This window comes from Ostrea edulis, chromosome 6 (assembly GCF_947568905.1).
Source record: "Ostrea edulis chromosome 6, xbOstEdul1.1, whole genome shotgun sequence".
NCBI lineage: Eukaryota > Metazoa > Mollusca > Bivalvia > Ostreida > Ostreidae > Ostrea > Ostrea edulis.
This window is the reverse complement of record NC_079169.1, coordinates 71,733,908-71,756,822: the sequence shown is the minus strand read 5'-3', so window position 1 is coordinate 71,756,822 and position 22,915 is coordinate 71,733,908. Positions and strand designations below refer to the sequence as shown.

At 35.8% G+C, this 22,915-nt stretch overlaps 1 protein-coding gene and 1 long non-coding RNA gene across 4 annotated transcripts in view; both read right to left on the bottom strand.

Annotated features, from left to right (window-relative positions):
* LOC125645756 (TPR and ankyrin repeat-containing protein 1-like) overlaps positions 1-22,915 on the bottom strand; it is an 86,840-nt gene that overhangs the window by 56,037 nt on the left and 7,888 nt on the right. For all 3 annotated transcript variants that reach the window (XM_048871560.2, XM_048871559.2, XM_056140670.1), the window contains exons 3-9: positions 16,435-16,694; positions 14,989-15,148; positions 10,705-11,055; positions 9,658-9,927; positions 5,732-5,982; positions 1,365-1,518; positions 323-469 (exon numbers count right to left, since the gene is read on the bottom strand). In XM_048871560.2, coding sequence (XP_048727517.2) covers positions 323-469; positions 1,365-1,518; positions 5,732-5,982; positions 9,658-9,927; positions 10,705-11,055; positions 14,989-15,148; positions 16,435-16,694 — 1,593 coding nt within the window. The remainder of the gene's footprint in view (positions 1-322; positions 470-1,364; positions 1,519-5,731; positions 5,983-9,657; positions 9,928-10,704; positions 11,056-14,988; positions 15,149-16,434; positions 16,695-22,915) is intronic.
* Positions 18,659-21,093, bottom strand: LOC130046939 (uncharacterized). The gene is made up of 2 exons (XR_008796008.1): positions 20,731-21,093; positions 18,659-19,620 (listed from the first exon to the last, which is right to left on the bottom strand). It is a non-coding gene; the product is annotated as an uncharacterized LOC130046939 (long non-coding RNA).

Genomic DNA, 22,915 nt, shown 5'->3' with positions numbered 1-22,915 from the left:
CTTACAATTTGGGGGCGTTTACTTAAAATTGGGTCTTTAAAATTCCAAGTTCAAAAGGGGCATAACTTCCAGAAAAATTATTTGAATCAGAATTTCCTGGGAATATGCACATCTACACAGTGTGTCCTTATTAACTACAAAGTTTCATGAAATCCTGTTGAGCAGTCTCAGAAAAGTTGTGCTGACAAGAAAGGGACTGATGTACTGACAGATTGACGGATGGGTTAAAAACATAATACGCTCCCTCCACAACTTTGTTGCGTGGGGTCCAATAATAATTTTTCAAGTCCACACAATATCATTCCTGAAATACTGTACCTACCACCATTAAACTTGAAGTTGATTCCAAGGATCACATATCTAATGGCTCCCCATTCACCTCTAAGGCTGAGTCTGGAGATTACGTCTGCCCACACATCATTGGTGACCTTACTCAAGCCTTTGTAACTCGCCTCAAGTTCCTGATTTCCTGTAAACACACGTAACAAATCTAGTGGTATGATCAATGAACTTTTTTTTAAGATCAATTTTGTCCTTTTATTGGTAAAAAATTACTGCTGTGATTTTAATTGCACTTAAAAACATAAGAAACAGAATAGAAAATATAATTTGTTTTTGTTGAAAACAAATGTCTCCCTAGCTCCCCAAATTGAAAGTGCTCTAAATTACAATCCCCTCCCCTTAATGTACTTCATGGTATGGAGGAGAAAGCATGAGCAGGGATATAGACATTATGAACTGCACTTTGTGCAATTGAGGAAAAAGAAGAAAAGATTCAACATTGATGTGACCAATGTCATTGTTGTATTATATGAAACAAAAATAATCAGTTATGCTGAAGTACCAGTGTGAAAGTGAAAATACCCCTGCTATAAAACACTCCTCTTTGATCCACTGTAAATTGTAAGAAAATATAAGATCCCAGGTCAGAACAATGTGAACATCAATAAATGATAATGAAGTATTGTACAAAATTTTCAGGCTATCATAAAAGCCATATAGGAAAAGTGTTCACAAGCTATTTTAAACCCCCCACCCCTCTTAGATCCACTATAATTTTACAGATAATGATTGGATCCTCCAGTCCCGACAATATGCACATCTACAAATGGCAATGAAGCATTGTACAAAGTTTCAAGTCTATCCAACATGCCATAGAGGAGGAAAAGCGTTCACAAGATTGTATGACAGACAGACTGACATAAAGTACAAACACAATATGTCTCCCTCTGGAAGAGGGGAGACGTAATTAATATTCATGAGTTCATAAACTCATGACAAATGAATCTGGTACATAAAACCCTACCTGCAGTTTATGTAGATTCAAACTGAGACTAGAATTGCTTTCCTGTGAAAGAGAATACCTTTAATATTTTGGAAAGACACAATGGCCTCCACAAGCATGCTGTGTTTTTCTGAGGTGGTGCCTTCTCCTTTACGATATCCCTCCAAGAAAGCGCTGTAAGCTTCTCTATGGTTCATAATTCGTTGTAAAATCTTTCCACGCCTCCAATGTCCCTGTATAAAGATTCATTCTAACTAGGAGGGACAGTTTTAGTGGACTAAACATGTCTCCCCTTCATAAAGTAATGAATACTTGTTGTTTGTACACAAAGAATTAGACCAGTAAAGGGTCAAAATCGGCTCAGTGAAAGAGCCAAAATCAAACCGAAGTTTTGACCAAAATTATTTTTTGCATGATATATATAGTCTGTGCATGATAGTTTATCAATTTGGTAAAAATTTTGGAAGTTTTGTAATGGTGTGCCTGAGATCTACTGCCCTGAACATGAAGTACAAGACTGCTTAAAATTAACACATTTTTGTGATGAAATGCAGCTCAGGCAAATTTCATAGAGCACAGGCCTGACTTATTTTGGTGTCAGTTTCAAATTAATATCAGGAAATGTTTAGTTTTGTGGAGCTTATATACATTTCTGAAACATTTAAAATAAATGACAAATTATACAAATTTTAAGCTTTTTTTTTTATATATATTTTTTTAAACATATTATTAAGTAAATATAAATTAGTATGCCATTTCCAATCCTTATACTGTAAAAAACTCTTTATAGGCTTATGTCTGGAATTAAATGATTTTCAGTTTGCACTAGGTTTACTGTAATTAGTTAAATCCTGTTACACAATGTAAACGGACGACAAATCTGCACTGCTCCAACATTGTAATATGCAGTTTAACAAGTTTTTAAAAGAAAAATGAATATGTGAAGAAAAACAAGAGGCCCATGGGCCACATCGCTCACCTGAGTCACCTTGGTCCATATCAGAAGATTTTGCATATCTATTTGCATGTAAAACCGTAGTCCCTATTATGGTCCCAAACCTACCCCTGGAGGCCATGGTTTTTGCAAACTTGAATCTACACATGTCAGAAAGCTTTCATGTAAATGTGAACTTCTTTGGCCCAATGGTTCTTGAGAAGAAGATTTTTAAAGATTTTCCCTATATATTTGTATGTAAAACTTTGATCCCCTATTGTGGCCCCATCCTACCCCAGGGGGCCATGATTTTAACAAACCTGAATCTGCACTATATCAGAAAGCTTTCATATAAATCTCAGCTTTTCTGGCTTAGTGGTTCTGGGAAGAAGATTTTTCCTATATATTTGTATGTAAAACTTTGACCCCCTATTGTGGCCCCATCCGACCCCAGGGGGCCATGATTTTAACAAACCTGAATCTGCACTATATCAGAAAGCTTTCATATAAATCTCAACTTTTCTGGCTTAGTGGTTCTGGGAAGAAGATTTTTCCTATATATTTGTATGTAAAACTTTGACCCCCTATTGTGGCCCCATCCGACCCCCGGGGGCCATGATCTTAACAATTTAGAATCTGCACTATATCAGGAAGCTTTCATATAAATCTCAGCTTTTCTGGCTCAGTGGTTATTGAGAAGAAGATTTTAAAAGATTTTTCCTATAAATTTGTATGTAAAACTTTGATGCCCCCCTTGAGGCCCCATCCAATCCCCGGGGTCCATGATTTTAACAAACTTGAATCTGCACTATATCAAAAAAAACAACAACAACAAAAAAAAAACAACAAACTTTGACCCTCTATTGTGGCCCCATCCGATCCCCGGGGGCCAGGACTTTAACAATTTAGAATCTGTACTATATCAGGAAGCTTTCATATAAATCTCAGCTTTTCTGGCTCAGTGGTTCTTGGGAAGAAGATTTTAAAAGATTTTCCTATATATTTGTATGTAAAACTTTGACTCCCTATTGTGGCCCCATCCGACCCCCGGGGGCCATGATTTTAACAATTTAGAATCTGCACTATATCAGGAAGTTTTCATATAAATCTCAGCTTTTCTGGCTCAGTGGTTCTTGAGAAGAAGATTTTTAAAGATTTTTCCTATATATTTTTATGTAAAACTTTGATCCCCTATTGTGGCCCCATCCGACCCCCGGGGGGCCATGATTTTAACAATTTAGAATCTGCACTACCTAATAAAGCTTATCTATAAATTTCATCTTTTCTGGCCCAGTGGTTCTTGAGAAGAAGATTTTTTAATGACCCTACCCTATTTTTACCATTTCTTGATTATCTCCCCTTGGAAGGTGGCCTGGCCCTTTATTTTAACAATTTAGAATTCCCTTAACCTAAGGATGTTTTGTGCCAAGTTTGGTTGAAATTGGCCCAGTGGTTGTTGAGAAGAAGTTGAAAATGTGAAAAGTTTACAGACGGACGGACGCCGGAATACGGGTGATCAGAAAAGCTCACTTGAGCTTTCAGCTCAGGTGAGCTAAAAATTAACATCACACAAGTATATTCTATCGAATAGCAGATTAGATTGCACACAGAGTAAAAGGAAAGTGTAATGCAGGGATTTTCCATTGCTCCTTGTAGGGCAGAATTTTGGCCCCATCCTCAAAATCGATCCTTATGTTTCCCCCCAAAAACTGACTACATGTAATTTCATAGTTCAGGATCTGAATGATCTAAAACTGACCAAACTATTCAAAATGTTGTCGTGATTGAAATAAACATGTATTTAACGAAATCGGAAAACAGAGTAAACAATTCATCATAAATTAAGTCTGGCCTTAACTCTAAGTATCAAAATTTTCCCCAAAACTAAAGGGACAGGAATTTGACAGAGTTTTTAAAGATGTTGGTTATGAAGTAAATAACATTGCTATTGGGTGGTCCATGTGAGAAAAAATGGTGTTGTCCCAAATGAAACTCCATCTAATTTCCATGAAAACAAAAGTATCTTTTTAGTTTGTTTTCATTAACACAATTATTATAATAAAACACTTTAATAGTAAAAGTTTAATAAGTTTTGACCAGGGACCAAACAGTGATTTATTAAAATTTGACCATTCTGTTCTGTGTTCTGGTGACAAGGTCATGATAATAGTGTTTTCTCAGAAAAATGAAATTTAAAAAAATCTAATGATGAATAATCCTACACGACAAATTTCCAAATGTGAAAGAAATCATTATCAAATCCCCAATGCCAGAAGTCTAGGCTTTAATTCCAAAAAAGTGTGGAAAATTCCTGTCTACAGTTAAGGAAAACATTACTATCACCAAGGAGGGGACCAGACAGTGATTTATTTTTTTCAATTTTACAATTCTTTTCTCTGTGCAGGTGACAATGATGTCACAATATTCTCTCACAAGAAAAAAAATAAAGATCAAATATTATTCTTGATTTCAAGCGATAATGCATTTTAAAATAATTCATGCCATATCATTAACACAGAGAATAGATGTTTTGCAATGCTGGATAGAGATGTCACACGACGCAAAAGACCTTTTCCCAGGACTCCAGAGAATTGATTGCAGTCTATCTTACAGACGACTTGCATCACAATTCTTCAGTGACTAAGATAGTGACAAAAATGTTTAGTGATTTCTGTTTTATTTAGCACCATGTAATAGTTCTTTAGTGACAATGAGATTGTACTAAATAAGCCTATACTTAACATATAATCCTTTTTTCCATTTTTTATGTGATAGGTTCTTTAACTACAATGCAATAGCTACATCTCATTCAGGCCTGAAGGTCATCGTAAGGATGAGAGTTTCACAGTCATCATATTTCAGATATAAACAGCAAAGATATGTTTTATAGATAAAAAAGGAACATTTTTCTTTTAATATATTACAATTTATTCACTACTTTGATTTATTTATTTAATACTTGGATAAAAATAACAGAAGACAATGTTACTGTAGTGTGAGTGTAGTGCATCAAATGAATGAATACACAAACATATAATTCTATGAAACAAAATTGGAAGACAAGTTCAGATATTTTGAACCCTTGGATGTCTCGAAATTTTGTCAAAGGCCCTTGGACTTTGAGATATAGATATCTACCTATAGCTGACTGTCAAGATGCTAAGACACTAGCTAAATTCATCTTGTGAAACTCCACCTGAGAAAAATTTACTAAACCCATGCAGTACACCTGAAAACTTTTCTACAAATTTTATCAGCTAATGCAACTGTTGCAAAAAGACAGGATCCTGAAAACAGAAACCCAGCCAATACAACCGTAAGTAAGCGGAGCAGAGACACAAAATGTAACCATGGTTACATCAGCTACAGGGCTTCATTCCCAACTATGATGTGTTGAAATCAAATTGCAGTGCTCTTTTTTTTTCTTCTTACTGCTGGTAATTTTTTTTTACATACATAATGCATGTTCTAATGTTCCATCTTATGTACAGTGATAATCACTGACAACAAACCTTCATCCATGTGGGGTCACATTTAACAGCCTCCTCAGCATCCTCCAGGGCCTCCTGTATACTGTGCAACTCCATGTGAACCGTGGCACGATTTGTCAGCACTGTAGCCGTCTCACGATTCAAATTTTCATAGCCCCTGACCATGTTAATAGCCCGGCTGTAGAAAATCAGAGCTTCTTCAAATTCCTTGTTTTTAAATGCTGTGTTTCCCTGCTCTTTCAGACGCAAAATTCTGTCTTTCACATGGCTTCCTATAATAGAAATTTTCCATGTTCTCAGGACGCCGTTTCATCAAACATCGTAACTAGTTGTGTAAGCTTAGTTCGGCGTAACTTTGTGACTAGACTAAATATTTTACATTAGTCCGTTTCATCAAATGGCGTAAGATTAGAATTTACGCAAGTTTTCTACTAACTAGTAGAAACACTACGTCAGGTCGAACCCTTACGTAAGTACCTACGTAAGCAAAAATCATGGCCGACTCTTAGCTGTTTGTAAATATATATGGAATTTTTACCGACGAGCTTTGTATCGTGATTGATTTTATTCAAGAAAGGATGCTTTTAGAAGTTTACAACGATAAATATGTAAGGCCATAAGGATTACTTCCCTTTGAAAACTAGTAAAATGGCTTGCCTTTACTGTATGATTATTTTTCGCAAGTGTCAATCTGTACATGAATGATGAATGTACAATGTTATTCCCAAACCCCTTTGTAAAGTATTCCACTGTAAAGGGAACATTCACTTTGTTGTATTATATGTAGGCTATTTATAAATCTCTTCAAAACTTCTGCTCTGAATAACTTGGAACAAATGATTATCAAGCCCGATTCAATTCGATCTCTGTCGTATGGTGGGTGGATTTACGGGAGTGTAATGTATATTTCATGAACAGTTACTTTAAGATCTACTATTTTCCATTGTATATCTTAAATCTTGAAAAAATATCCCGTCTTAAGAGATACATCATATAACTATTATTATGTATTTATTAAGACGGGATTTTTTTTTTTTTTTAAATTTTTAAAATATCAATAATAAAGTTCTTCGAAATAAAAAAAAAAGGTCTTCATAACAGTTTGATACTTGACGAATTTCGGTGATAAGTGATGTGCAGGATAATCCGTGCAGATATATATTTTATGTTTATCAAATAAAGAAAAACATCAACATGTACATGTATATCAGGCCCGAATCGGAGTGAATGGGAGGAGGGTGGGGGTGGGGGGGGGGGTCGGGGGGGGGGGGGGGGGGGGGGGGGTCACCCTGCAATGCTACTCCACTTTATTTAACAATACGATTTTTAAAAATTTTGTACTGTAAGTGAATGAGAGGAATTTATGAATAAAAACTATTTAGTGAGGTATGATCATGAGCATTAATGGAAGAAATTTACCCCCCCCCCCCCTCACACACATGATGTTTGTAGGAAAATGTTTTGAGGCACTCATAATAGAAGACTCTAGCACCCCCACTCCACCCCATCTTCAAATTAGGATCTTGCAGATAGGACAAAACATTTTTTTTTGCGTTATAACGATTATTTGATTGGCCAACATCTAATTTATGTCCCAGCAGCCCCCCCTCCCCCATTTAGGCCTGTAAGTCTACATTAATTATCCAATTAAAGTATAAATATATAGTTAATATTTATATACAATGTAGATGTATCGTGTCGACCTACATGCACTTAAAATATGATAACCTTTGAAATCATAAAACAACTACTTTTTGTAGAAGAAGAGATGTAAAATATATACATAGGCCTAGATAAAACCAAATTTTGCTTATGGAGTGATATGTTTGATTTAGTATGCAGTGCCCAAATAGTATGGTATAGGAAAATTTTTCTGCCTCTGCCAACACGGCCATCTCTGTCTCCTCCCAATTCCGCTTGTGCATTTTCTTTGCGTTCTTTTCATTCATTATTTCGGTACAGACGACAAGTGAAAAAAAAAAACAATGAAAGTATGATGTATGCATGCTCAGGGCACGCGATAACTAAGCACATAAGCTTAGTTGAAAACTTAGTCGAGTAGTAACGTATGCATGTATTTACGTCGTTTCGTGAAACGCGGTTTGCGCTAAACTAAGATTATACGTAACTAGATTTACGTAGTCGGCGTAAGACTTAGTTGAACATTTACACTTATTGATGAAACGCCACCCTGGTATGCTCATTCAAGATCATAAAGTGCTTAATAAACACATTTTTTTTTTTTTGGATACAAAGAAGTGTAATCAATTTGTGTACATGTATTTCAAAAATAGCACATTTATGATCATTTCTAAATTCATGGATTTATGTCCATTCATTATAAATGGTATGGCAACATTTACGTGACAGTATACTGAAGACAAACAGAATCTATACTACAAGAGGATGTTTGCATATTTTAAGTACATTTGTAAAGATTTCATCTAAATTGCAGCCATGTGATTGATTTTTAATAGAATTTTGCTGTATATTGTACATTAATTATGTAAATCTTTAACCTCCTATCGTAGCACTGTCTTGACATTAAGGATCATTGTTTGAACTAACTTGAATCTATATTATCTGAGGAAGCTCATATTTATTGAACAAATTGGCAATCTGATTAAAATCAGATCCTTTGATCTGCTCACATAGATCGCAACACAAGGATCTAGGCCATAGGTGCTGTAAATAATTAGTGCCCATTTGGAACTATGTGCATGAATTAGATTAAGGTGGCTCATCACACGAAGACTCATACTTTTATGACACTACATCACAAGATATTGCCTTTGACAGGAGTATAGACAAGAGGCCCATGGGCCACATCGCTCACCTGAGTCACCTTGGCCCATATCTGAAGACTTTCCAAATATATTTGCATGTAAAACCTTAGTCCCTATTATGGCCCAAACTACCTTTGCAAACTTGAATCTACACTATGTCAGAAAGCTTTCATGTAAATGTCAACTTCTTTAGCCCAATGGTTCTTGAGAAGAAGATTTTTAAGGCTTTTTCCTATATTTGTATGTAAAACTTTGATCCCCCTTGTGGCACCATCCTAACCCCGAGGGCCATGATTTGAACAAACTTGAATCTGCACTATGTCAGAAAGTTTTCATGTAAAAATCAGCTTTTCTGGCTCAGTGGTTCTTGAGAAAAAGATTTTTCCTATATATTTGTATGTTAAACTTTGATCCCCTATTGTGGCCCCATCCAACCCCCGGGGCCCATGATTTGAACAAACTTGAATCTGCATTATGTCAGGAAGCTTTCATGTAAATCTCAGCTTTTCTGGCTTAGTGGTTCTTGAGAAGATTTTTAAAGTTTTTCCCTATATATTTGTGTGCAAAACTTTGACCCCCCCTTGGGGCCCCATCCTATCCCCGGGGGCCATGATTTGAACAAACTTGAATCTGCACTATGTCAGAAAGTTTTCATGTAAAAATCAGCTTTTCTGACTCAGTGGTTCTTGAGAAGAAGATTTTTAAATGACCCCACCCTATTTTTGCATTTTTGTGATTATCTCCCCTTTGAAAGGGACATGGCCCTTCATTTGAACAAACCTGAAAGCCCTTTACCCAAGGTTGCTTTTGGCCATGTTTGGTTGAAATTGGCCCAGTGGTTCTGGAGAAGAAGTCGAAAATGTGAAAAGTTTAACAGACAGACGGACAGACAGACAGACGACGGACAAAAAGCGATCAGAAAAGCTCACTTGAACCTTCGGTTCAGGTGAGCTAAAAATTGATTTTCAACAAACTGACCCAATCTAATTTTTGAGATAAAACCCCAAACAGAACTATATATTTTTTCAGCCTTATCAAATTGATGCCCTATCAAAACTGCAAACTAAAATTTGGGGCAGAAGACCATTAATGTCTTCCATCTCACTGAAACTGAACAAATTTCTTCTACACTTCCCTATCAAAAAGACATCACTTCTGTACCTGCAACTTTTGTGCAGTTGGACAAGATGATGTATCCCACATCAGTCGGTGTGAGATAGTCTATGGGAAGTTTGCCATCTTCGTCTGGCATGGATGATCGACATCCATTGTTGATAAGCAGACGGAGCAGAGCCTCTCCCATTGTGTCGTTCATCCTCCGTGAGTGCACCAGAACATGGAAAGGTGTTCTCTTCTTATTGTCCACAGCATCTTTTAATTCTGGCGTTTTCAAATACTGACTGAACATCAGTTTTATCAAATCAATATTTCCTGTTTTAAAATAAAACATACAAAGAATAAAACTTTGCTGGCTATTTTTTCTATACAGCTAGCTACAGTTTGCAGGGCTGTGACTGAATTCCTCAGAAATCAGAGGACAACTGGTCACAAAGGGAGGAAAACACCTCACCCTACCTGGAAAAATATAATTTTCTGTCACTTTAAATCAAACTAGGGTGTTTCATTTTTATTTTGAAAATAAAGCAAATCAGAGAATTACCTCTGAAAAGAGGAGAATTTCCATCCCTGGGTTTGACGGAGACTAGCTAAACCATCTGTTTTAACCATTAGTTTGGCTATATTAACTTTTAAGAATGATATTTTGAATACAGCTGTTATGGAGCTTTTATAAAATGCACAAAATTGAGAAGTTCCAATTAGCATAATTCTCCATCACACACTAATCAAGATAAACATCAAATGCTTCATTCATTATTCAGATCAAATGGGAATATAATATAGAGTGCTGAAACAGATATTCTCACAGACGAAAGATGGAATATGATTCACATTGAGATTCAAACCAAAATTTGAATAGGTGTTGCTCACAGGGCTGTGCGGTGCACCGTAACTCATACCATTTGGTTCATCGATTACAGTTCCGGATTTCAGGTCAGTTCAGTTTAGATTTTACATACACCATAAACAACAAATATGGCCAACCATATGGTAAAACCATTCAAGACAAAAATGCATGCTGAAATACTTTTGCATCAGGGAGATTTTTATCAGTTGGGTGACAACAATTTGTTTTAAATTCAGCCTTACCTGTATCTAAAGCAACTCTCAGTCCTACATGAATGACCGGTATGCCCATCTTCTTTTCTACATCCTCATACGAAGCTCCACTCTTTAGAAGACAGATGGCCAGATCTATACCAAATCTCTTGAGGTCAGCAGCAGAGGTACTCCTTAGTAGTGTTCCCACAGAGAGGTTATCCACTGGGCAACTGGCAGCTGAAGCGTCCAGAGAACTGGGGGGTCCCGCATGGATCCCCAGCACCAGCAGACTTACCCCCTCCCAGCAGTTATTGTTGGCCAGCCGCTGGAGGAGCTTTCTCTGATTCTGGATGGAGCCTGGGTGAATCTCATTAGTTTCCAACAGGTGCCTTGGGTCATCTGCATTAATATAAAATTCTAAAGCTATGTAAATTACCAATCAACGGATAGTTCCAATATTTCAGATTTCTTACAAACAACAATACCAGTCCAAAATAAACAGCAGGCAATGGACAGATCAAGGTTAACAACTAAGTTAAACAAGAGGCCCAAGGGCCACATCGCTCACCTGAGTCACCTTGGCTCATATTTAAAGATTTTCCCTATATATTTGTATGCAAAACTTTGACCCCCCCCCTCCCCCCTGTGACCCCATCGAGATTTTAACAAACTGAAATATGTCAGAAAACTCTCATGAAAATATCAGCTTTTCTGGCTCAGTGGTTTTTTGAGAAGAAGATTTTTAAAGATTTTCCTTATATATTTGTATGTAAAACTTTGATCCCCTATTGTGGCCCCATCCAACCCTTGGGGGCCATGATTTGAACAAATTTGAATCTGCATTATGTCAGGAAGCTTTCATGTAAATTTCAGGTTTTCTGACTCAGTGGTTCTTGAGAAGATTTTTCCTATATATTTGTATGTAAAATTTTGATCCCCTATTGTGGCCCCATCCAACACCCGGGGGGCCATGATTTGAACAAACTTGAATCTGCACTATGTCAGAAACTTGCATGTAAATTTTAGCTTTTCTGGCCCAGTGGTTCTTGAGAAGATTTTTAAATGACCCCACCCTATTTTTGCTTTCTTGTGATTATCTCCCCTTTGAAAGAGACATGGCCCTTCATTTGAACAAACTTGAAAGCCCTTCATCCAAGGATGCTGTGTGGCAAGTTTGGTTGAAATTGGCCCAGTGGTTCTTGAGAAGAAGTCGAAAATGTGAACAGTTTACGACGACGACAGCCAACGGACAAATTTTAATCAGAAAAGTTCACTTGAGCCTTTGGCTCAGGTGAGCTAAAAACAAAGTTCGGAATATCTTTGGTCTCTAATCTGTTGACCACTATCAAACTGTTGACCAATGTTGCCGTATTTTCAATGGATAGCGTGTCAAATGATCCATACTTGCAACATCATGCATTTACTGCCAAGTTTGTCAAAGTCCAAGGTCAAGATGAAAATGTGAAGAGTTCACAATGATGACAGCAGACACCACACAATTTTTTATCAGAAAAGCTCACTTAATTGTGCCTTCAGTTCAGATCACAGATATAGCCGATAAATGGACTTTATTTCCAGTTCACTATGACGATGCGAGAGGCAAGACCTTGACAGAGTTGCTTCTAAATGGTAGGGGTCTAATTATCTTATCATATCGAACTTTTTGCCGAAATTTTCAAGCGATGCAGCTGGTAAAAAAGAAAACCAAGATGGCGGCGTGATATACCTTGTGAATATTATGTTTACAGGAAGACAATTTTTTTTATTATAGATATTTAAAACATCGAGTGCCTGTGGTTCAGATGAGCTAAAAAGTAAGATGAATGAACATGCATTTACCACATAAGGTGAGTGTTATATACTAGTATGGTTTACGGATCTACCAACCAAATTCTTCGAAGTTTCTCAAATAAGAATAATGAATATGAATTTTCACCACTGCCAATTCACACCATTAACACAATCTAAAACTTGACAAGTATCATTGTACCTTATTGTACAGACCCTGAAGCGTGCTACTACACCTCCAAAGCATTTTGTTTCGTTCTATGCAAACCGTTCACTGTTCCGTGCAGACCGTTCAGCGTTTCGTGCAAATCATTTACAGTTCCGTGCAAATCGTTTCGTGCAAGAATCGTTTCGTGCAGGATCAAGCCATGCCCATAGAAACGTGAAGATCGTTCAAACCACACCCTTAGAAACGTACAGACCGTGCAAGTCATTTCGGAATGGGATATAGGACAGGTAAAGATTGTTGGGAATTTGACCAATTATTTCAAAATGTCTCGAAGACGGGCTTTCAACAGTGAAAATCTGCAAATAATCGAAAGAAAACATTTTATTATAAAACCACCTGGCAGAGCAAAATCCGATAACATTTTCTCACCCTTGGTAGTTTCTAGCAAGTGCAGAGACATGTATATCTCTGTCCTCGTTATCTTTTTATCTATTTTTTTATTTGTATATAGAAATAATTCATTTGTCTTGTTACATTTGTATGATCAAGTTTCTCTTTTTAAATCAAAAATATTTTCATCAAAATCTTTTATCGGAACTGTCTGCATAATGCAAAGACCGACCTGTGTATAACTTGTATATTCTACGCAAATTCCAAGGTCTTTTTTTTTAAACCACAATAGAGGTCAGCTAATCCGTGTATTTGAAATTAACATTCGTACAGAAGGTGTGAAAATCGACGGGGCAATTGAAATATGACAAAAGAGGTGTTTATATCTTTTGTCTCTCAAAAATGAATGCAGTTTTCTATAGGTTTAAAATTGAGGCAAATGCAACAATCTAATTAAAATTGGATGTTAGATCTGCTTGCATATCTGTTGATCATTACTGTAGTTAGTTATTATTTGTTTTATTTATTCATTTATATGATTTATTTCTCAATCTATATCAATCATATTTTGATTGTTTACTTTTTGTTTTGTATTTTCCCTTCTTATCCAAGGTGACAGGTTCTTATCGACTGGCTAATTCTATGTCAAGATGCATCCCTCCCCCCGCCCGAGAATATGTTCCAGTCTTACGAGAATTTTCAAAATCATTTTATCTGTTGTCATACACGTATGTAAAAATGTATAGGCTTATTCAAGATCGGTCTTTGAAAAGAGGCCTGGAAATACAAATCGCATATGTGTTTTACCGGCACTCAGATTGAATGTACAAAATAGCGATGCAGACGCGACTTTTTCAATGAATTTAATAGAGCAATGAATAAATAAAGTCGAATCATAAATATTCCAAGACGATACAATTTATGCATCTTTTTCCTTTATTTCCAAAGTTAAAAAATATTCATTTCCTTTTATTCCAACATGTTCGTAAGTCATTAAACTATTCCTTGTTTAAACTAACCCCAGGATGAAACAAAAAAATGCCGAAAAAAATGAAAGCGTGCAGGTCATGCCTAGCGTTTCATGCAAACCGTTCACAACCCTCTCCCCGCCAAAAAATATTGCAATCTTTCTTGACGAGAAATTTCTTTAAATCATTTTATCTGTTTTCATGTATATAAAATGTATAGGTTCATTGTTTGGGAGGAGGCCTGGAATATACAAATTGCAAATGTATTTTAACGACTGTGCACTCAGAATGAATGTACAAAAATAGCGAAACAGAAGCGACCATTTCATATTCAGTTTCAATGAATTTAATAGAGCAATGAATCAATAAAATTTGATTAATCATTATTCCGTGACCAGTGGCGTAGCTACATTGTAGCACTGTAAGCACGTGCTTACAAATATTTTTGTTATATTTTTATTATATATTACGAAAAATTTCCTCAGCTTCTGGAGACCTAGAGTTGCCGCCACCCAAACCCCCTGCTTACAAATATTTCAAACCTAGCTACTCCAGTGGTGATGATATAATTTTTCTTTTATTTCCGAAATTAAAAAAAAGAATTCATTTGTTTCCATTCCAAGGTGTTCATAATTTATTGGTCTAATGTACACGAGCAATCATTTTAAAATGAATCATTATCATTTCTTTCTCAACCTTTTTTTAATATCTAGAATACTGCAATTATATTGAAACTAATTAAACCAAATAATACCGAAAAAATTAAAGTATGTAGGCCATGCCTGCCGTTTCGTGCAGACCATTCATAAAGCGTGCATGCCACGCCACGCCTACAAAGTGGTCAGCGTTTCGCGCAAACCGTTCACCATTCCATGCAAGAATCATTTCGTACCGTTCTGTGAAGTGGTGTAGTAGTACGCTTCAGGGTCTGTAACTTAATAATATTCGGGGTCCAAAAACTAATACATCTACTACTGACTTAAAATACAATAGGACTCAGAACTACAAGACACTTACGTCTAAAGACCACAATGATTGTGACAATTTCAGTTAGGAAACTGAGCACTTCCTCTTCCAGCTCCTGAGATTCAGCCACATTGTATCCGCCTATTGCAGCATCCAGAGCTGGAGCGAATTGTCTCATTTCCTTGTGGGCCTGAGCTGCACGCCAGTATCCCTATGTTAATGATAAAAGATTCTCTAGAACGATCCAAAGAACATAAGGTTCACAAATAGTCCAATTTGATTTTGATTTAAAACTAATAAAAAACTGCTTGCAAACATTTCTTGTCAAATAGGTAAGATACACACAACTAATTATAATTTTAGCAGTTAAATATGAATTTTTTAAAAGTGCATGAATATCCTGCCATTTTCTTTGAAATGACCAAATACTGACATTTCAAAGTTGGAGCAACATAACTATGAAATGCTGAATTTTATTTCTTAATGTTGCAAATTCATTGATCTGATTTTTATCAACACATATGGTTCAGTATCTATATTCAAATGATCTATTAACTCAAATGTTGACGTTTTTGACAACTTGCAATGGAAATAGTTTTGTAAAAATTTAACTTGATTTTTGATTTGTGACCATTTCAATATGGCACCTATTAAATTTCAGCAATATCAAGGAAATTTGAATTTCATGGCCAGAAACGGCTTGGGTCAGACACAGTTCTTTCCAAGAATGGACTGGAGCTGGACATTTATAACCATTTTCATAGTTGTATGACAGACTCTGTACTTATATGTGTAAAACTCTAAAGTGCGATGGCTGCTCCAAAGTGTGATGGTTTGTTAACGTTACGGATGCCAAAGTGCAATGGCCACGCCAAAGTCTGATGGTGCTAGTTCAGTAACGTTTGTGACGTCATTCTTAACGCCTTTCAAAATAAATCCGAAGAAATGCAACACGGACGACAGCAACGGCAAGGTATACAAGGTTGAGGATAGTGAGAACGGCGAAGTACATTTGTTGTCGAACTATCTACTTCGCCCAAACATTCTTTAATTCATGATCATTTATTACTTGTGACGTACACGTAATAAAATCCTGGGGATATGCTATAATGCAAAACATTCTACATGATTTCGCGTTGGAAAATTTTGTGTTTAATAACACGACAACTAGATGGTGATGAAATAAGTTGAACTTCTTATTTTTTATGCATGGATTTTGCACTGATATTTTAGTGAAACAACACACGGTTGGTACAGTCTGTACCAAAACACTGTGTCGTTTACAAACCAATGGATTTCGGCGTGTCACACCATCGCACTTTGGCGCATGAGTGTGGACCATTGCACTTTGGCGTGTCACACCATCGTGGTTTGGTGCAGACCATCGCACTTTGGAGTCTTACATATATACTAGTTCAATACACATCATTCTCTGTCCATTATCTATATAAATGTGTATTCTCTCTCTCTCTCTCTCTCTCTCTCTCTCATCTTTACCTTCACCCATCTTGGGTCCCGATGAATACTAAAATTAGCATCCTCTAAGGCTTTTGTCAGTTCTCTTTGTTTGAAAAACACCAAAGATCTATTGCTGAGAATTTTGGGCATTTCTTGTATGAGGTGGGGGAATGTCTGTGCCAACTGTAGGGCCTCTGTGTATAATTCCACTGCCTGTCCAAGTCTATTACCATTCAAGGCCTGCTGGGCTTCCTGCTTCTTGTAATAGAATATCTGTGTTTGGTGGTGAAGGAACATAGCTGTCAAAGATATAAAACAAAAGTTTTAGATCCATAGAACCCCTGAGTGTTTCCTTAAAACCCAATCTTTTACCCTGGCCTATTCATAAGATTCAGTAATCCCATCGAAATATTGGTCATTCAGAAATAGCGTTAAAACTATGGTTCAAGTTTTCTAGGTGTAGCACCCTTATGTATAACAAATCTGACGATATCTTGGTTCATGACACTGTGTCTGGAGTATCCTACTCTAGGTCGTGTGTTGTGTTATCTGACTTGGAGAATACATAATTAAATAGGAAATAAGCACGATTACTTTTTAATCTGACTAAGTTAAATTGCATAAAGTGTATAACTTTATATATATAAAGGATCCCTCATGCTTTGTGGTTTGATATGATTTATATTCAATCAAACCACAAACCATGGGAGATTCTTTTTATTACATATTAACCACCACCCCAACCCTATTCATTTACGATACTGTATTGTTGGGAATTTTGCTTCCTGACATTTTGTAAACTAACTATGTAAAATTGACGTTTGTTTGTGATTTCACAAACAGCGTAGGAAAACAGTGTAATAATTAAAATTTATGTAATGGGTGATATCCACTGGATAAAGGAATAAACATGCGATCACATGCTTTTTGTTCCTCAGGTGATATCCAAAGAATACATAATCATATAGCTTTAATGAGGCAAGCAGGATTTTGCAGGTTTTTTTAAAATCATAAAATCACTCACTATAAAGAGAAAATGATGTGTTTGATTATAAATTCATTACGCATAAAATAATTATTTTACAAGAAATAATCCCATTCAAAGAAAATTGAGTTATTCCCCTTTTAATGTCAATTAAATGGAATGGGATACATTGTGCACAGTACAGCACAGGTTATTTTCCCCTGAACACAGGGGGCGTACAACACATTGGAGTCCTCAAGTGATTGCATTTTTATAAAGAATAGATAGAGAATTTACTATTTTCTGATTGCAATCAAGTGCTAGTTAAAGAGACACTACAGCTCATTTTCCACATTTTAATAAAGAGTTTTTTAAAACACGTATTGATAAAATGATAAATATCATATCGATACTGACAATTTTGAACAATTGGATGCATCAATTTACTCTCAAATGCGCTTTGAAGATCGTCCGGAACTCAAAGGTTTCTTCATGCTGACTCGGACTTTTGAATGCTTATTTACATCACGTGGTTTTGAACGACAGCAAAGGTGTTGTGTAGGAAATTATTTAAATTCCCCTTCAAGGGGGTCCACACTCACCTTTTCAAGTATAAGATTATTCCCTGCTCCTTATAATAAGTAATTATATAAATCATTGTTTAAACAGAAACCCTTCCATGTTCCAATTGACCGATGTTTTTACAACTAACACGTGTCGTGTTCAGATAAAAATAGCACAAGTTTACTTTTAAAGCAGTGTCTTCGCTGCTAGTCCCAATGGCAGATTTAAGGAGGGGGGGGGGGGGGGGGGGGGGGGGGGGAGAGAGACAGGATCCCCCTCCCTCTCGCCACAAATTGTGAGTGAAAATACAAATTTTGCACCCAGAAAGCCGATTACTTTGGCTAATATTTGACTTTCTCATCCCCCTTCGGAAATCCTAGCTAGATCCGCCACTGAGTTACAATCGTTTCTCCTAGCCCTTTCTTTTCCAACAGTCATACTGATTGCAAGGTCAATTTTATTTCACATATTATTTTTTACCTCTTTTCTTACAGAATCTGTCAAAATTCTGAATCTATCTATCCACTACACTTTCTCTCACTGGACGACATGCTGCACTGTTTACTGTCTCTGCGAATGCGTCTGAAGACCGAAAGGAGGAGACTCGATATTTTTTGTATAGGCCATCAAAAAATATTAAATTTTACGTTAAAACGAGAATTTTTGACTTTAGATAAGTGTTATTTTCGCAAAGTTCATACATTCAACAATGCAACAAAAATTGAAAAAGCGCTGGGAAAATTGTCATTTCATGATTTTTAAGCAAAATGAGCTGTAGTGTCTCTTTAAGAAATTTTTGTAGAAATTAATTGTAATTACTGACAAATGATATGCCTGTACAAAAAATTCTTGGTCTTCATTACATCTATGTGTCCCGCATGTGACTTTTCGTAGTCCTCAGCATTTCAATTTAGATCAGAATAATAAGGATGAGCAGTTCTTCATTATTACTTTTTATCACAATTCACCTTTGAATTTGAACGCTTTGGCCGATAGAGTATTGCGTTGTGTGACGACACAATTGAATCTGTTTGTAATACAATTGCGAAATGCAACAGAAACTCTCATTGGTCCATATGTATAAGTCCGCCCAAATTTCCTTATACGGAAGTAGTCGGCATTAGAAAACATGACGGCCTGATGGACACAAACTTCAAAGGAAGAAAGAGAAAATGTTGTATTCTTGTGTGTCTCATAAATTTAAAGGTCAAGTACGGTGATTTTCCTAAAACTTGAGTTTTATACAGAAAAATGTCTGTCGTACACTTATGGATTAATTTCCATGGCAATATTGATAAAAATCACTTGGCGTGAATTACATGGCGCTATCAAACTTTTACCTGAGCGATCGATAAATGTGTTGTGACGTGAGTTATCGCTCGTAGCTTATGACGTCATCTGAGACAACTTTCGACTGCATTGATAGGGTTTTATAGTGTTTACATAGAAAAGTCCTGTATTTATGGTACAATGCGCTGCTTTGAACTGCAATGTGAAATCGGGACAGGGATTAAGTATATTTCTTTTCCCAAAAGATACTAAATTTCGAAGAATTTGGATACTGAAACTGAAAAGAGACACTGAGATTTGTGACAAGCCACGAGGATCAGTGAGTGACACTTTAATTAACGAGGATCAGGTTTCCATCATCCTGTTTGACTCCAAACAAAGTGCAAAGTGATGATTAACTGGACATCCTACAAAACAAGTGGAGGGATGTATTTTAATTATATAAAAAGTTCAACCCAAAAAGGGGGGATGCACGCAATCCACCCCTCTCTGCATCCACCACTGAATGCTTTAATGCGACATTGTATTCAATGGGTTTGCGATTGCACATAAAAATTAATGTCACCCATTACCTAGTTCGAATTGATTTTATTTCTTTTATTAAATGAAATATCTTTCGAATATTGTCGTACCCATACTATATTTATAAGGGACTCATCGTCATCATTTCATTTCTTCACTATATATATATATATATATATATAAAATAAAATATAGTAAAAATGGAAATGAATTTAATTTTAAAAACCCATTTTGATAAAACCTTATTTATTGCGAGGTCAGTCCAATTTCCAAAGCATTTTTTTTTTCAAGTTCATTATGAAAACAAGTCCAAGTTTTTCCTTTTCCTAATATGCTACATTCCTAATGTGCTACATATATACAATGTACATCATGAATAATTAAGGCAAAATTTCACACCTCAAAATGCTACAATTCGTTAACTTTGTGCCATAATATATCAATTTCGCATTTGACGTGTGTTGTGAAAAAATTACATGTACTAATAGGCCTAATTTACATTTTATGATATTGTATCTACATGTATATGTTTTGGTTTTTGAAAAAAAAAAAGGGGGGGGGGGTACAAATAACGTTGTGCACAATAAGTTTTTTCTTTTGTCTTTTGTTGTTCTTTTTTCAAAAAGGCATTTTTCAGTTAAATATATATCTAGCTAAACACATTATAGTTTGAATCTGATCAATCTCATACAAATAAATCCCATAATAAAAAAAAATACAAACGTGAGAGTCAATCTAGTTAAATACGCTCACAATCGCTACAATAGTGTATACGGCGAGTATCTATGAAGTCCGATTTTGATTAGCCTCGATTGTGTAAAATACAAAGGTTATCTTTTGATAGAACATTTTTTTCCAATATTATTCCCAATTTTCTATGGACTGGCCAAATAATTTCTAAATGAGATTCCAATGAGATATTTGTCGAACATATAAATGTATATATCATATAAATATTACTATCTGATGGTTTCGAAACGGGTGTAGATACAAACATTATAAAGGTTGAATCCCTAAACTCAAGTGTATCTACGGTATTTCATCGTCACTATCCACGGTGTTGCTAAAACTGGCAATTTCTCACAGAAATTAAAATGATGATATACAGGCGTAAACAACTACAATTGTCTCAGATGACGTCATAAGAAAGGGTGACAATCCCTTCATTCGTTTCTATAAACAACGATTTTGGAATAGGTATTTTGCGCATTTACCTGGACTTTAAAAAAAAATAAACACATCAATAAACTTTTCAAAATGGGTTTTAATGAATTATAAACTTTATTTTCAAATCTATTTTTATTACACTTGACCTTTAATATAAAAAAATTCCTAACATATTTTCCTAGTATACTTGTGTCCAAACATACCTTCAAATATTTATTAAAGCCCCATACGACCCAAAAACTCACAGCTTTTGATGATTTCGTTCGTTGATGTAGCCATGTTAGGTAGCCAGTCAATTCGAATCCTGGTTCATTTCCATACTAGCACAATAGCGTCTAGATGTGAACTAATACCCCCACAAATATTTTAGCTAAATATTTTAAATAATATATCATCCCAGTTCCATTAAATGATAATTATTCAAATAGCTAAACTCACGGCAATGCGGCTTTCATTAGCCTGGGTCAGTCTCCATCTCTGCCACATGAGTGTTAAGGACCATAATGGGCTTATGTAGCATTTTCGTTAATCAAGAGCTTATTTTACCTTTACAAAAACTATATTTTTTAATTTCTATTAAGGTAATTCCCCAGACCACATCAAACAACGTTGGAAACGTTATTCACGAGTCACCAATGTTATTCAACGAACCCGATTGCATTTTGGTGAATTTTGTAGACCGTATTAGGACTGCTTGTTTGAAAGCAAACAACAAAAATTTAGAATTAAAAAACAACAGCATACAAATCGCAATAATACAAACTAGCCGGTTTATACAAGACAACGTTCGGGAGAGAAAATGCTAAAAGTTATATACATCGCGAAGTCATAAACTCTCCATACACATTGCGTTATGACACACAGTCGTTCATTAATTCCCGTGAGATTTCTGCAAATATTACGATGTTAAATCGTGTTGCCAACTTTCAATGTATTTATTGTAGGCCATTTCTTTTGTGTGATTTCTGATCATTATTGACGGGTAGAAATATCGAATCTCCTATTCAACAAAATGCAAATTTTTGTGTGGTACATGTACTGCAGTCGCCTATATTTGTTATGTTTTCCCTATAATTTATTTAAACCTGACAGAATACGATCGATGTCATGATATAAATAAAATACGTACATGTGCATAATCTAAAGCTATGCTGACATCGTAACCCCCCTTGCAAATTTTAAATATTTATTTGCATGTACACGACAAAAATTGCTTTCGAGGCCCTCCGAATCCATAATAAATGTGCATATACATGTACAATGTATACGCAATTATCTCTGTTGTGTCTAATGATGATTTCAGGGTGTTCAATTTAGATCATACGCCGACAGATTTGTCACATATTTAGGCCCTATCTCTAGGCCTAGGTGTCGTACGTTTGTATTCTTGTACATACAGTATGGATCATGGGTGTTGTAATGTAATTTTCTTTTTTCTAAAACAATTTTCTGGCCGGACATGACCGTTACCAGTTGATGTTTTGATTAAAACGACTCTGAGTGTACGCGATAGTTGCATATCGTTAAGACTCACATCGCATGGCTGTATCGTATTGTTTAAAACTACCAGGAACTAAAAATTACTAAAAGGGGGTGAGGAATGCGGGTGTTTTAAAATATCCGAATTTCCCAAAATTTGTAACTTGAGCATAGGTTAGCATTCTCTAAATGAGCACAGGGGCTCGTCACGAAATATTTGTCTTATTAAAATTTGACATCGTCTATTCTATATTTACAAGTGTAAATATAAAATAGAGAGGGTCAATTCGTGACGAGCCCCTGTGGAATGAGCGTTAAAAATGTAAAAATCATTCTGATCTACATCACTTTGTTGCAACTAGATCTGGCGACATAATTTTATTTTTCCATCTATTGTGACGTCATGTCAATGTTCATGTGACATAGGCTATTGATCTAGTAAGCTCCATAGTAAAGTTAGGATTTTTCTAACTTCAAGCCTGATCCCTAAAGCTTACGGCAATCAATGAAAATGGTTTTTAGCTATTTGAAGCT